We start from the raw sequence: 15,826 nt of genomic DNA on the forward strand, positions 1-15,826 counted from the left end.
ATGGAGGAGCTTTTGCCTCGCAGTGTGAGGCAATGGGTTCAATTCTTAGCATTGCATATAAATAAATAAAATAAAGGTCCATTGATAACTAAAAAATGTTTTTAAAAAAGACCAATATATGTTATGTTTTGCAGTTTGTCTTTCACCCAAAGTTCTGAGATTTATCAGTGTTAATACTTTTCAATCTAGTTTATTCATTTTTAATTACTGTACAATATTGCACCACATAGATACATTAGTTTAGTTACACAACCTCTTGTTGGTTGACTTTTACATTGTTTGCCATCTTACTTTATTATGAACACAATACTATGCTAAACAATTTTCACATATTTATGTGTACACATATTTCTGTATATATTCCTAATAGGAATATTTATTGCTATGGTATGTGTATCTTCAGCCTCTACGAGAGAGAAAATTGCACTCCAAAGCAACTGTTAAAAGAACTTCTGCTGGCCCATTCCTTTACCAACAATTCTTATTGTCAGATTTACACATTTGCCAGTATAAAGGGTATAAAATAGTGACTCATTTTAACTTTCATCTTTTTCTCAACATCCTGTTCAAGCTTATCAACCATTCCTGTTTCTTCTGTGAAGTAACTTCACATGTTAAGTCCACTTTGTCCTATCTTTTCCTTGTTGTTATTAAACTATTTTTCACATTTTTTTATGTTGGACACTAATCCTTAGGAAAGCTTTCCCTACAACAAAGTCACAAAGAGTTGATTAAATTTTATTTAAGGTTTTCTTTTCATATTTTACTCCTATAATATAAGGAGAGAGAGCCAACACTCAGAAATCAATAGGAAACCAACTGAAAGAAAGAAATGTGGTACATGCAGACCATGAAAAACTGTTTGAAAAAAAGATAAGGAACATTCTATAAACAGCTAGGAGTTATCTCTGAGATATACTTTATATATAGCTAATATATCTCAGAGATATATTAACTATATATATTAACACAAAAAGAGATATATAAAAGGTGTACCCTTCATCTAAGAAGGGAGGGATATTGCAGAACCTACCAGGGTTCTTTTCAGAGCCAACTTAACTCTGAAAACTTAACTCAGTGGACTATCCCAGATCACGTTTTCTACCCATTTGCTCAAAATCCAAGGCTTACCAGCAAGGTAGCATCAGATGCCAGGCAGCACAGCTCAGATGCCATGAGAAAAGAACTATACTGTGTGGGAATGGGAGCCACCTTGACTTAGAGGGTCATACCCCATAGGTATCAACATCTAGAAACAACCCCCTGGGAAGATCTTCCAAAGAGTTACAGAGGATCTCCTCAGAAACAAAAACCATTGCATTTAGGGAAGTCCAAAGTTACACTTCCTACCAAGTATTTATTATTTTCCCAGTCCAGATGCAACTTACCACCCAGGGACCATTTTTAACCAGAAGGATTCCTGCTTGATAACACAGATGACAGGTTCATCTTTTCAGGTTCCCAGAGACACAGATAAAGATGAGGCAAAATTTACATTCTCAGAAAGAAAAAGATTTCATTATATAGGGAGAGAAGTAGACAGAGATGAACAGACAAAGAGGGAAACATGTACATTTTTATGTGTAGAGATAAAAATAGAGATATTTGCTTATATTCTAAGTGGAAAATTAAATGTTACCCTAGAAATATTTACACTCAATAAGAAAAATGGAGAAAATGTAGAAGATAAAGATGGAAACCAGACTTCTCTGAATTAGTCTTCTCTTAAAATGACATTGGAACCAAGTTAATGTTTTACATGGTTATAAAACAAATGAAGACAAAAAATTTCTTTAAAAAACATGTCATACCTAAAAAGTGTACACAATTGGTGGCTTAATAAGACAAAGAGTTATATAAAAGAATGTTAAATGCATTAATTTGACTGTATATTTCTAGTTGGAAATACCCAAATACAAAAGAACTAAAAAAATTTAAGTTAATAACTTGTGTTCAGAATCATGTTAATTACACTGTTATTGTTCAGAATATACAATGTATACAATGTATACAATGTATACAGTAGTAAGGAGTACCCATACCAGACTATGGACCCTTAATACTAGTTTGCACTAGAAAAACCAGGACTCCTTGGGAAAAATGGATGATTTCAGATCCCGAGAAGAAAATGCACAAGAGAAGTTGTGCAACTACTGTTGGATCAGTAACAAGAAAGCAAAGACTATTCACACAGACAAAAAACCTGGGAGGCACCTTGCACAAGTTTCTGAAAAAGAATACTATGTACAATGGATTGAAACACATCAAAATCTTTTTTTAAAATTGGTTCTTTTTAGTTATACATGATTTTTCAGTTCATAAGTACACAAAAAAGAATCAATCTTTGGAAAATAGTAGAAAAAAATCAGTGCATTATCCTGAAAACCAGAAAATAAGTGAAGCATTTATCCTGCCTTTGCTTGTATGAACTGTATCTCAGTACAACCAGAGTTCATAAGTAAGACCTCTTTCCTATAGAGGAATCCTAACTAATGAATAAAGAATGATAGAATTTAAAGACATACTATTATGATTACAATATATTGACATAAGTAACTATCATTGATAACTCCGAAAGCCATTAAGTGAAAGGCTGATAGGGAAATTTATAATCAATATATTGCACTGAAACTTCCTGAAGCCACTGTTCACTCAACTCAGAAAAGAGAAAGTCAAGCAATTATTATGTGTCTCCTATTATACGAAGAACATACAACCAACGAAGTATTCCCCCCCATTCAACTTGAATCTCAAACCTGTTAATAGCATTTACAAATACAGAAGTCATATGTCAAAAGATACCACATTTTCCATGTTGTTTGCTAAATTCAATCAGCAAAAAACAGCTGTGGAAAAAAATCTAACTTATTAGTTTACTCAACAAACTCATTACAAAGAAGGGAAAAGACATAAGGGAACACAAATACTGAAAGAGAACTGAGATCAATCAACATAAAATAAGAAACTTAACAGGGCTGGGGTAGTAGCTCAGCGGTAGAGCCCTCACCTGGCACCCTGGTTCAATCCTCATCACCACATAGAATTAAATAAACTAAATAAAGGCATTGTGTCCAACTACACCTAAAAAAATAAATAAATAAAGTAAGAAACTTGATTTGATTCTGATTCAAATAATCTGTTTTTTAAAAATCATTTTTTATGAGATAGTAAAGAAAATGTAAATTCTGCCAGGATATGTCAGAAAATATATTAGGAAAGTATTAATTTTTTAGTGTTGAGTGACATTATGAATATGTTTATTTTTAAAAGATTCCCATCTACTACACATACATATGAAGTTGTTACACTATAATGTGATGTTGGGTTTTGCTTCACAATAATGCAGAGGGAAGACCAGTGTTTATGTGCCAAGTATAAATGAAGAAAGAATATAAATAAAGCACAATGAGCCACGTATTTAAAAGTGTTGATGGTAGGTATACATGGGGCAATTACATTATTCTCTCAACTTTATACATGAAACTTTGTCTTGAGGGGCTGGGGATGTGGCTCAAGTGATAGCGCGCTCGCCTGGCATGTGTGCAGCCTGGGTTCGATCCTCAGCACCACATACAAATAAAGATGTTGTGTCCACTAAAAACTAAATAAATAAGTAAATAAATATTTTTTAAAAAACTTTGTCTTGAACACACCCACCCATCCCTTGATAACCAAGACTACCATACTAGTTTCACAGCAATCATTCCTTCACTTCATCTCTACAGTTAGCTTCTGATTTTTTTTCCAAGTTAAAGTATGCCTTTGCAATAATCACCCAGCACCTCTAAGGTTTCTTTTTGAATATTTTTAGTTGTAGTTGACACAATACCTTTATTTTTATTTGTATGTGGTGGTGAAGATCAAACCCAGGGCCTCACCCATGTTAGGCAAGAGCTCTACCGCTGAGCCGCAACCCCAGCCCGCACCTCTAAGGTTTTTAGAGTAAGAACTTGCAAGGCATCTGTTCAGCTATCCTGTCAGAAACAGAAGTCTTTCAGATTCTGTTCTTGTTCTGTTTAGATTTTCTAAGTTCTAAGAAGAGTCACCTTCTACTGATACCCTGAGGTCAGACAACTAAGCCCATTTTCCAAGTGGCATGATTTCTGAGTCAAAATGTAAAACAGAACCACAAATTCCAGCAATCCAAAGTAACTTACTGTGGTTCACCAAATTTAAAAAGATGAAGATTATGGGGGAGGAAGAATCATAATTTACCATGTGACCTTTAAATATCTTGGCTGAAAATCTTAAAGATAAAAAAGTAAGTTGAAGGAAATGAAGGGACTATAACCATGAACTTAATAAAGCTCTAAACCAAAATTTTTGACATATGTGAAGATATATATTCAGGGTACAATGTTATCATTTTTACTGGAACTGTAGCTATTTGCCAACATACATAAAACCACAGTGTTATATATAAACTACACAGGAAAAGGGACTTTTTTATAAATACAAGACTAAACTAGCAATTTTACTTAAAAATTTATCCTACGAAAATAACTATGAATGTCCATGCAAAGGGTTTAACCATAAGAATGTTCTCCATGGCTTAAAGACAGAAAATTTAAATGTGTAATAATGAACTGTTGGAGTACATTGTGATGCCTTCATAAAATGGATGTAATAATCTTTTAAAGTGATATCAAGGGGCTAGGGTGTAGCTCAGTGGCAAAGCACTCACATTGCATGTGCGAGGACCTGGGTTCGATCCTCAGCACCACATAAAAACAAAGAAATAAAGGTATTATGTACAACTACAACTAAAAAATAAATATTAAAAAATAAATTATATTGAAGAACTGCAGTAACTGAGCTAGACACACATTCTTATCCCCTCATTGAGTAGTTAAATATTTATCAAATATACAGTTGATCCAATTTCTGTGAGAAGAGTCTAATAATGTGTGTGGCAGCAGGGAAGGGGGAAACATGTAAATGAAATGTGTTTAAGTATATGAAGTTGAAGAGATTAATATTAAAATGGTTACAGAGGTTACCACAGTAAGCACTTTATTCTAGTTTTTTTGTATTATGTATTCTACATATTCTGAATTTACCATATTGAATATGTGAAACCTTAAAATTTTCAAAAGTTAAAATCTGGTAAAAATTACATTAAATTTCCAGGGATATTGTAACTGTTGAGGTCATAATAGGGAATATCATAATGGCCTCATCTAGCATCTATCTACCCAATAAAGAGCAAGAAACATCCATGAACACCCAAACTCCTTCAACCCCATCTTGTAATGACTGCATGTCTGCAAGACACAAACAGCTTCGAAGAACCAGAGAAATATAACTACAAAGTAAACCAGGAAAAAAAAGTTTATAGGGAAAATATTAATACATACACTCAAACCAAATCTGCATGGTTTCTTCTTATACCCTATCAGATTTTCCAGAAGCCTCTTATTCACTTGAGAATTTAAGTTGAAACAGTAGTCTCCCCTTTTCCATGTTGTTCCAAGACCCCCAGCAGATGCCTGAAATACTAATCCCTGTAACATGTTTTTTTCTACACACATGTATCTATGTGTTTAAATTATAAACTGATAGTTTTATAAATTAGGCACAGTAAGAAACTAGCAATAACTAATAGTAAAATAAATATAACAATATAACAGAAATTATGTGAATGTTGTCTTTCTTTCTCAAAATACAGAATTTTCAAGCTAGGCACAGTGGTGCATGCCTGTAATACCAGCACCTTGGGAGGCTGAGGCAGGAGGATGGAAAATTCAAAGCCAGCCTCAGCAACTTAGTGAGATCCCATCTCAAAATTAAAAAAAAAAAAAAAAAAATAGGCCGGGGGGGGGGGGGGGGGGGAGCGGCTGGGGATGTGGCCCAGTGGATAAGCGCCCCTTGGTTCAAGATCCAGAACCAAAACAAAATACAAAATTTTCCATTCAATATTTTCAGACCACAGTTGAACCATGAAAAGCAAAATTACAGATAAGAGGGCACCACTATAATCAGCTCCCTAACATCTAACCATGATTCTAGAATCACATAGTAAATGCCATTCACCAAAGGTTAGAAAGTTTCCTGAGAGGGAGGGGGGGATTGAAAAATGTTCTGTCACTTTTTGTTTTGCCCAATTTTTCCAATTACTGAAATATGGAAAACACATGATTTGTGAATCAAGAAAGTCTTCTGTTACTATGGGGTGATTGCTCATTTTTTATATCACAGTATATAGAACGCTTGTTTTGTATAAAGGATTTTTCTGCCATTTAAGTACAACTACAGGCAAGCCGATCATGTTGAAGATAACGACACACAACAAAACCATCACAAGTAAGGCAAATGGCTGCTGGTTAATGATTATGTAAAAGAACACTGATACCCCAGTAGCTAATGCAGGTGACAGTGTGAACAGATTCCACCAATACCTAAAAGAAATACACACAAGAAAATGAGTATAATTCAGAGGAAAACAAACTACAGCATCTAGTTAATGTGGTTTAAGATGAAAACCTAGCTATGGTTTCATATCTCAAACAGATTAATCACTAACTACAAATAACAATGAAAACTTCAAGTATACTGCTAATTTAAAATTTCTGAACTCTAGATTTTATTATAATAGAAAATAACATTGGCTTAAATGACTACTAGCTAAATAACAAGTGAATGTTATTTATAGCATCTACCTTTCTAGAGAACAATCTAGTAATATCTATGCAGAGACTATTCCATTAACAGTAGAGGCAACGTATTAGAGGTGAACACAAAGATGTATTTAATAAGATGATACTTGTATTGGGGCAAGTGGGAACTGAACAATGGAAGGCAAACAGTTCAATAAGAGGGAAGATTCCAATTATTGGAGCTCCAAAAATTACATCATCTAACAAATCATACGTTTTTGGGCGAGGGACATAGCTCAGTGCTAGCTTAGCTTAGCGAAGGGAAGGGAAGGGAAAGAAAGTGGGGAGAGGAAAGAGAAGAAGAAAATGTTCTTAAGGAATATTTAATATCATTAACATATTGTGAAAACAGATAAATTAACATTTTTATCCTAACTTTGTAAACTAAAATTTAGACAAAAACTAAAATTAGTTATCTCTAAATAGTTGAGATTACAGATGATTCTGATTTCTTCTTCTAAAATGTCTTCAATAAGCAAAAATTTTTTATTGAGAAAGATAGGAATGGACCTCTCTCAAGAACTTATTTTCTAGGCATCAGTCTACTCAGAAGAACCACATGTGCAGGACACAAGAAACTTTGTATTGGCTCCCATATCCCTTCATCTACCACTCGACACCCACCAAAACCAAACACTTGCGGGGGCAGGGTGAGGGGGACCCTCATTTTAGCAAGAATAATGTGAATAAACCTGTTCCTCAAACACATATGTATGTACAAATGCATGCACTTTTATCTTCTTTCAGTAAAAATAAAACAATAGCCACTGTGTCAAACAAAGCCCATGTAGAGGGCCAATATCACAGCCCTACATCTTTCCTCTTTCAAGATTGCCCCAAATAGTTTCACATTTTAGGGAAGCTGATCCGCTAAGTTCTTCCCACAGCTCTGCACCTAGCATGCTCCTTCTCATAACCTCCTCAGGGAGGCCTTCACCAACTCCTCCTCACACCCTACCTACACTAAAGGAGACTGGCTGCACATCGATCCTTGCATTCAGTCACTCCGTCCCATTACTGTTTATGATTTTCAGAACACTAGCACCACCCACAGTTATTTTGTTTCCTTGTTTACCGTCTGCCCTGTTAAAAGTATAAACATTTATATCCAGTACTTATATCTGCCATGAACTTGGAGAAATAGTCAACACACACAGTCTCAATTGTGAAAGAGTTCCAAATTGCTAAAAGTACATGGCCCAGAGTGAATGTCCAATAAGTGGTAAAATGTTTTAATTAATAAAAAATAAAAACTTACATTTTAAATGAGTTTTTTTGATTATTGAGCTGTTATAGGCACATTTGAAAAACTAGAAGAAAGAAGATGCACTTCTATTCCAGCCACTCAGTGGAGCTAAAATTCCTGGATAATAAACATAAAACAAACCCAAGATGACTGAAAGGTAAAGAGAAGGAAGCAGAACAGCTAGGGGCCATGGGACTTGTGTTCCTTGGGTTAGCTTTTTGCCTCATATCCCAGAGTGGGTTCTAGAGAGTCTAGGACCTTGGAAACACTGACAGATACACATACACAAGTACATAAGAAAACCAGCTCTCTCAAACCAAAGGACCTAGAAAGGGGCAGACAGGGAAGAGAGAAAATTTAGTTAACAGTTATTTTACTTAAGTTCAACACCATGAAAAATCCAAACCCCAGCTCCATCAGCAAAGGGTAAGTAGGATGCCATGACTTCCATCCTCTCATGACCATAACAAGTCACCCCAACACTATGCCCGACCAAAGCAGTGTCAGAAAAAAACAAGTAGAGATGTGGGACTTTCATCCCAACTCTGCAACAGCCAGGTCCCTCTCCCCGCACTGTGGTGTCAATGAAGACTTTATGAAAAGCCTAGATCTCTAACCACACTAAACAACACACTTCCCTTCCCTCTCCCTGCCAGTATCAGGAAAGGCACAGTACGAAGCCTGCACATTGGCCTTTCACTAGGAATGAGTAACCCCATGCCAGCCAGGGTAGGCTACCAACAGAGGAGGCACAATGGAAAGTCTCAACTCTCCCTCTAGCCCAGCAACAGTGGGCAGCTCTTCCACCAGCTCAGGTATCAAAGCAAATCCACTGGCACCTGGAATTCTGCCCCAACCCAGCAGTAACAAGGTAGCACCCTCCTTCGCCCAGCCAGTTTGGTGTCAGAGGGAGCCTAATAAGATAGATTTAAATAAAATCTAGAGACTTAATACCACCCAAAAAGTCTCATAGGTAGAGCTGCAGTTTTGCAAGATGAAAAACTTCTGCAGGTCTGATTCACACTAACATGAATGTTCTTAATACTGAACTCCAAACTTAAAAATGGTTAAGGTAATAAATTTTTCAGTTTTTCTCCCCAATAAAAAACTTTAGAAAGTGCCAATACTAATCAAAAGTAAATTGTTACTTATCATTCCATATGTTTAATTCCTCATTCAAACATTTAAGAACATGAAAATCAGTTACTCATTATAAGACAAAAATCATATTAATTAATACATCTTATTTTACTGCCATTGGAAAATATGATATTTTAGGTTTAATAAATCCCCATCTGTGCTAAGAGTTAAAATAATTAACTTCCAAAACTGAGCTTCTTACCATAATTCATGCAATAAAACTACTTGAGTGTTACTTTTTAAATAACATTTAATAACTTGGAAAATTTAATAGCAAAAACGAGACACATAGATTGTCGGAAAAATACTTTATCTGAGGGTAAGTTTCATTGTGGCATATTGGTACATGCACATAACATTTAATTTCACTAATATCCCTCCCCAATAACTCCCCTAGCTTTCCCCTTCCCCCATCCCCTTCTTTTGCCCTATTGGTTTCCCTTCTGCTTTCATAATGGCCCTTTTATTCTTTCTTTAACCCCCACTAGCTTCCACATGAGAAAAAAACACAACAGTTGCATTTCTGAGTCTGGCTCATTTTGTTTAACATGATGCTTTACAGTTTCATCCATTTTCCGGCAACTGACGTAATATTCTTATGACTAAAGAAAACTCCATTTGCATCGGATTTCATAAAATGTGTATTTAAGTGGTCCCATTTGAGACTCAATAGTGTTACTTCTACCATGTTTTCCAAAACTTAAAGTATCTTTGACTCATTACCTTCCACCTTATGTATAGCCATCACTTTTTTTTTTTAAAACCTCTTTACACACTTCACTGAACACTAATGTTCTCAGAAAGGACTTTTCAGACCATAAAACTCAAATGGAATCACCTAGAGATGACATTAAAATGTAGATTCTGATCCAGCAGATCTGTAGTGGGCCTGAGAATCTGCATTTCTAACACTTCCTAGTGATGCTGATGCTACTGGTACATGCATCACTCTTCAGCAAGGGGCGAGAGAAGTCACTTGTTACAAGGATACTAGAGAGATCTGTTTATGACATCCTGGTAGGAATGTAATACTACCCCCACAATCATGCATAGACATAATATTGTTAAAGTGGCCACATTACCAAAAATAATCAAGAGCGTTGAAACAACCCCCATCAAAATACCAATACCAAGGCGAGCGCAAGAGCGAGCACACTCACGCATAGTATCTGTGTTAGGTTTTGGTCACTGTATTCAAAATACCTGAGAGCAGATAAAGTTTCTTTTGAGCTCATGGTTTCAGAAGTTTAGTTCGTGCCTGGCTTACTTCATCACTCTGGGCCTGAAGTGAAGAATATCACGGCAGCAAGGCACAGGAGAGAAAAGTTGCTCACCTCATGGTAGACACCAGGAAAGTATAAACCCAAAAGGCACACTCCTAGTGACACATTTCTTCTAGCCACACCCTACCTGCCTACAGTTACCACCCACTTACACCATTCAATTTATCAATCCAATGGATTAACCCACTTTATTAGGTTACAGCTCTCAAAATCTAATCATTTTACCCCTGAACATTGTCACAATATAGGAGTTTTGGGGGGACAGACACCTCATACACTGACCACAATAGTACTCTTTTTATAAACAGACGTGTAGATCAACACAACAGATGAAGACAAATCCACATAGTTACAGTCATCTGATTCTTGATAAAGGTGCCAAAAATGTATGTTGGATAAAAATGGCCATTTTAACAAATGGTGCTGGGGAAACATCCCTGTTTAGAAGAATGTAAATAGACCCTATGCAAAAGTCAACTCAATATGGATCCAAGCTCTAAGCATAAGAACAAAAACTTTGCAATTGCTAGGAAAGAATAAAGGGAAAACAAACATATAGGCACAGCCAATAACTTTTTGAATAAGACGTCTATAGTTCAGGAAATGATAGCAAGAATCAATAAATGGAATAGCATCAAATTAAAAATCTTTGGCAAAAGAAACATCCACATGAAGAAAGATTACTGAATGGGAGAAAATATTTGCCAACTAGTCTTCCAACAGAGGATTAATATCCAGAACAAAGAATCCAAAAAATCCAACAGACACACACACAATCCATCCAATAAATGATCAAATGGATTGAACAGACTTCTCAAAAAATACAGCCAGGCAAGGTGGCACATGCCTGTTACAGAGACCAGAAGGCTGAGACAGGAGGATTGCTAGTTCAAAGCCAGCCTCAGCAAAACCAAGGTGCTAAGCATCTCTGTGAGACCCTGTCTCTAAATAAAATACAAAATAGGGCTGGGGAAGCGGCTCAGTGGGAAAGTGCCCCTCAGTTCAATCCCAGATACCTCCCCCCCCGCAAAAAAAAATGGCCAAGAATTTTCTGATAAAATTTTCAACATCTTTAGTCAAAGAATTTCTCAAAAACCATACTGATTCCATCTCACTCCATACAGGATGACAACAATCAAGAATACAAATGACAATAAATATGGGCCAAACATGCAAGCTGGGGTAAAGGAACTCTTATACACTGTTGGTGGCAAAGTAAATTGGTACAGTCACTACAGAAACCAGTATGGAGGTTTCTCACAAAACTGAGAATAAAACTACCATATGACCTAGCTATAGCATCTTTGCTATTTATCCAAAAGAATTAAAATCAGTACACTCTAAGGATACATGCATTACCCATGTTTATCACATGTGTATATATTGCATTTTCTTTATCAATAGATAAATGGATAAAGAAAATGCAATATACACACACAATGGAGTTTTATTCAGCCATAAAGAACAAAATTATGTCATTTGTAGGAAAATGTATAGAACTGAAGAGCATCATACTAGGTGAAATCAGCCGCATTCAGAAAGACAAGTACCATATGTTTTCTCTCATATGTGGAAAGCAGTGGGGAAATAGGGGGGAGGGACTTCACAAAAGTAGAAAGGACGTTAATAAGGTAGAAGATGATAATCAGAGGGGAAGGAGGAGGAAAGAGTAAGATGTACCTGAAAGTGAAATTGATCAAGTTATATGTGTGCATCAATAGGCCACAGTGAAATGCAGCATTCTGTATAATTAATATGAACCAATAAAAAAGAATGATGATAATATAAAGGAATATGAGAAAGGAGATATGAGAAGCGTGGGTTGGCATCATATCTGCTACATATTATGTATTAGGTAATGTAGATTCGTTTATTGTTTCACATTTCTCTTTAAATTTGGAGGGCTTTCATAGGATTGGCTAATGGGCAAGTGGCATGGCTTCACTTAAAGTGGTAGCAACTTAACACTGAATGTCCAGCAGTTACTGGATTTGGAACGTCTTTGTTGTTCAAAATAAACTTATGTGATGGAGACCCTATAGAAAAATAAATATGGTTGATTTAACTGACTTTAAAAAGGAATGTAATACTTACAAATTATACTATAGATAATACAACATCAAAGGAATAGGGAGAGACTAAAACTGAGAAAGGGGGCTCCAAAAGTGATTTGGTTTGGCAGAGTATCAGACAAGAAAGGAATAAAAATGGGTCAGAGTAAGCAGAGAATGTGAAGGGATCCCTCCCAAAGCAGGAAAAGGACATGGTAAAAATAGGGCTGAGGTGGATAAGACATAATAAATGCCAACATATAGGAACGACTCGAATTTTCTCATTTTTCATTACTAAAATGGGACAAGCAGGCAGAATTCATTTATTATATTTCTATTTTAATCACTAAGATGTTCTTATAATGTCTTCAAAGGAATGCTGTATGGTACAAAGGTCTAGAAAATTCAAAAAGATCTCCTGGGATGAAAAATAAACTCTACAGAGATGACATTATCTGTTGAACTAATAAAACTATATAAGAAAACAACTTTTAAAAGTAGAATAATGGATGAAATTGAAGTCAATTCAAACCTTTTCTTGGATTAGTCTTTGAAGATGAATCCCACAGGACAACATGGCAGTGAATAAGGTCAACAGGTACTGCTGAACTTTGCAGATGGCAGAGGCCAGGGAATTTATTATGGAGTTTAGTCCCACCTTCTCAATAACATTCTGGAAAGCAGTAGGAGACTGGCGAGTGATTCTACACAAGGCCTGCAGAGAAAGGAGTGCAAATGCGATCATCAGACAACTAAAAGTGTATTAACCATTATCCCAAAAGAGAACATACACTCCTGTGCAAAAACAGGAAGTACTAACCTTGCTCCTTTTTTATTTTGGCACAAGAAAGAAAATTTAAACTTAAAAGGAGAACAGTAGCCTAGCTGCCAATAAAATTTAAAGTTGTTTTAAAACATCAGTATTACAACAATAATCACTAAATTGATAAGTTAATTCACAAGTCTATAAGAAAACTTCCTTTTTAAGTAATAAACATTAAATGTATTTTTGTTCTTTTTAGTTATATATAACAGTACAGTATAATTTGACATAGTTATACAAACATGGACTGCATCTTATTCTAATTAGGATCCCAGTCTTATGGTTGTACATGACAGAGATTCACTGTGTATTTATGCATGTGCATAGGAAAGTTAAGTCAGATTACTCCACTGTCTCTCCTATTTCCTGTCCACCCTCCCTTTCCTTCATTCCCCTTTGTCTAATCCTCTGAACTTCTATTCTTCCCCTTCCCCTCCTGGTTGTGTGTTAGTATCCACATATAAGAACCTTCAACCTTTGGCTCTGGGGGATTGGCTTATTTCGCTTAGTATAAAAGTCTTCAGATCCATCCCATTTTCCAGCAAATGCCATAAAGTCATTCTTTTTAGTGGCACAATAATATTTCATTGAGTATACTTACCACATTTTATTTATCCATCCATCTATTGTAGGGCACCTAAGTTGGTTCCATAGCTTAGCTATTGTGAATTGAGCTGCTATAAACATTGATGCAGGTTCATCACTATAGCATGCTGACTTTAAGTCCTGTGTGTATATACTGAGGTGTAGGGTAGCTAGGTCAAACAGTAGTTCCACTCTAAGTTTTCTAAGGAATCTCCATACTGCTTTCCACAGTAGTTGCAACAATTTGCAGTCCAGCAATGTATGAGAGTGTACCCTTTTCTCTACATCCTGCCAACATTTATTGTTATTTGTATTCTTGATTGTCACTATTTCAAATGGAGTGAGATAAAATTTCAGTGTAGTTTTAATTTCTACTTCTCTAATTGCTAGAGATGTCGAACATTTTTTCATATATTTGTTGATCACTGGTATTTCTTCTTCTGTGAAGTTCTGTTCAGTTCCTTTGACCATTTATTAATTAACCAGACCTTAAATTATACTACAGAACTATAATAAGAAAAATAGCATGGTACTGGTACCAAAATAGACCTGAAGGCCAATGGAACAAAACAGAAGACACAGAGACAAAACCACATAAATACAGTTATCTCATACTAGACAAAGGTGCCATAAACACACTTTGGAGAAAAGACAGCCTCTTCAACAAATGCTGCTAGGAAAACTGGAAAGCCATATGTAGCAGAATGAAATATAACCCCCCCTCTCTCACCCTGCACAAAACTTAAACTGGATCAAAGACCTAGTTAGACATTAGACCAGACAACTTTCATCTACTAGGAAAAACATATAGGCCCAACACTCCATCATGTTGGCTTAGGAACCGAATTCTTCAATAAGACTCCTAAAGCACAAGTAGTAAAATCAAGAATAAATGGGATGATATCAAACTAAAAAACTTCTTCACAGCAAAGGAAACAAGAGCATGAAGAGCGAGCCTACAGAATGGAAGAAAATCCAAAGCCACATAAACCTCAGAGCATTAATCCTCATGATATATAAAGAGCTCAAAAAACTTACTGCCAAAGTGGGCAGGGGAGACAATAAATGTATTCTTTGTGCAGGCACTAAGTTCTGAAAACTACTAATAAAATTTAATATTTAACACTGTTTACTATATGGAACACTATCTCAGACTGTCTAAAAATCATTAAATTCTTCCAAGCATATGTAAGAAAGGTAGTGTTACCCCATTTACAGATGAGACTAACACAGAGTATTTAAGTAATTTGCAAATGTCAGAGCCAGGAAAAGGAGGAGCAAGGATTCAAACACAGGTAAGTTAGCCCTCCAGAGCTGTTGCTAGATTGTTCATACTTTTTAAAACTATCACATGAGTTCCTCCTTCCCGATTTATATTTTACCCCAGTTTATAATTTTCATTAACAATGAAAAGATCAAATACAGGACAAGTTGTTAGAAATATGATGTCTAGAAGACAGAGGAAGCAGGAAGGGAGGAAATGAGGAAAACATTTTTTTTTATAACTTTGAAAAACATTTCATTTTCTCGAAAATCAGGGGGAAAATATTTTTTCTATCACCAAGAATGAGTTTCCTTTTAAACTTTTTCCTATTGATAATATAAGGAATACAAGTGTTGGTTGGTATAAAACTGAATCTTTCGCAAAAATAAAATGCTCTAAAGCACATGTTTTCATTTAATGCTAAACCTTATTTCCAGTCTTTATGAAAATGCATCTCGCTAAAACTACACTGATGTAACAATAGTAGATTTTTATATTTATTCTGTATGATTTTTAATTATTTTATAGCACATGTATTATAAGGTAAATTTATATATATATATTATATATACATATGTGTGTGTGTGTGTGTATCCCTCCTCAAAAAAGCAAGTTTCAAAATAGAAACACAGATAACATGAGAACACAAGGTAATAAAATGCCTTAAAAGTTCAAAAACTCTCCAATAACTAAACCCATAAATACTGAAGTGAAGCAAATGCCAAAGATTTTTTTTAATGGTGATAAAAATGATCAATGAACTGGGCACACAGCCCAT

The 15,826-nt window shown here is 35.5% G+C and overlaps 1 protein-coding gene across 1 annotated transcript in view; it reads right to left on the reverse strand.

Annotated features, from left to right (window-relative positions):
* Ulk4 (unc-51 like kinase 4) overlaps positions 1 to 15,826 on the reverse strand; it is a 539,981-nt gene that overhangs the window by 408,555 nt on the left and 115,600 nt on the right. Inside the window, 1 exon segment of the mRNA XM_077795670.1 lies at positions 12,909 to 13,091. Coding sequence (XP_077651796.1) covers positions 12,909 to 13,091 — 183 coding nt within the window.

Source organism: Urocitellus parryii, chromosome 3 (assembly GCF_045843805.1).
Source record: "Urocitellus parryii isolate mUroPar1 chromosome 3, mUroPar1.hap1, whole genome shotgun sequence".
In the NCBI taxonomy this organism is placed as follows: Eukaryota; Metazoa; Chordata; class Mammalia; order Rodentia; family Sciuridae; genus Urocitellus; species Urocitellus parryii.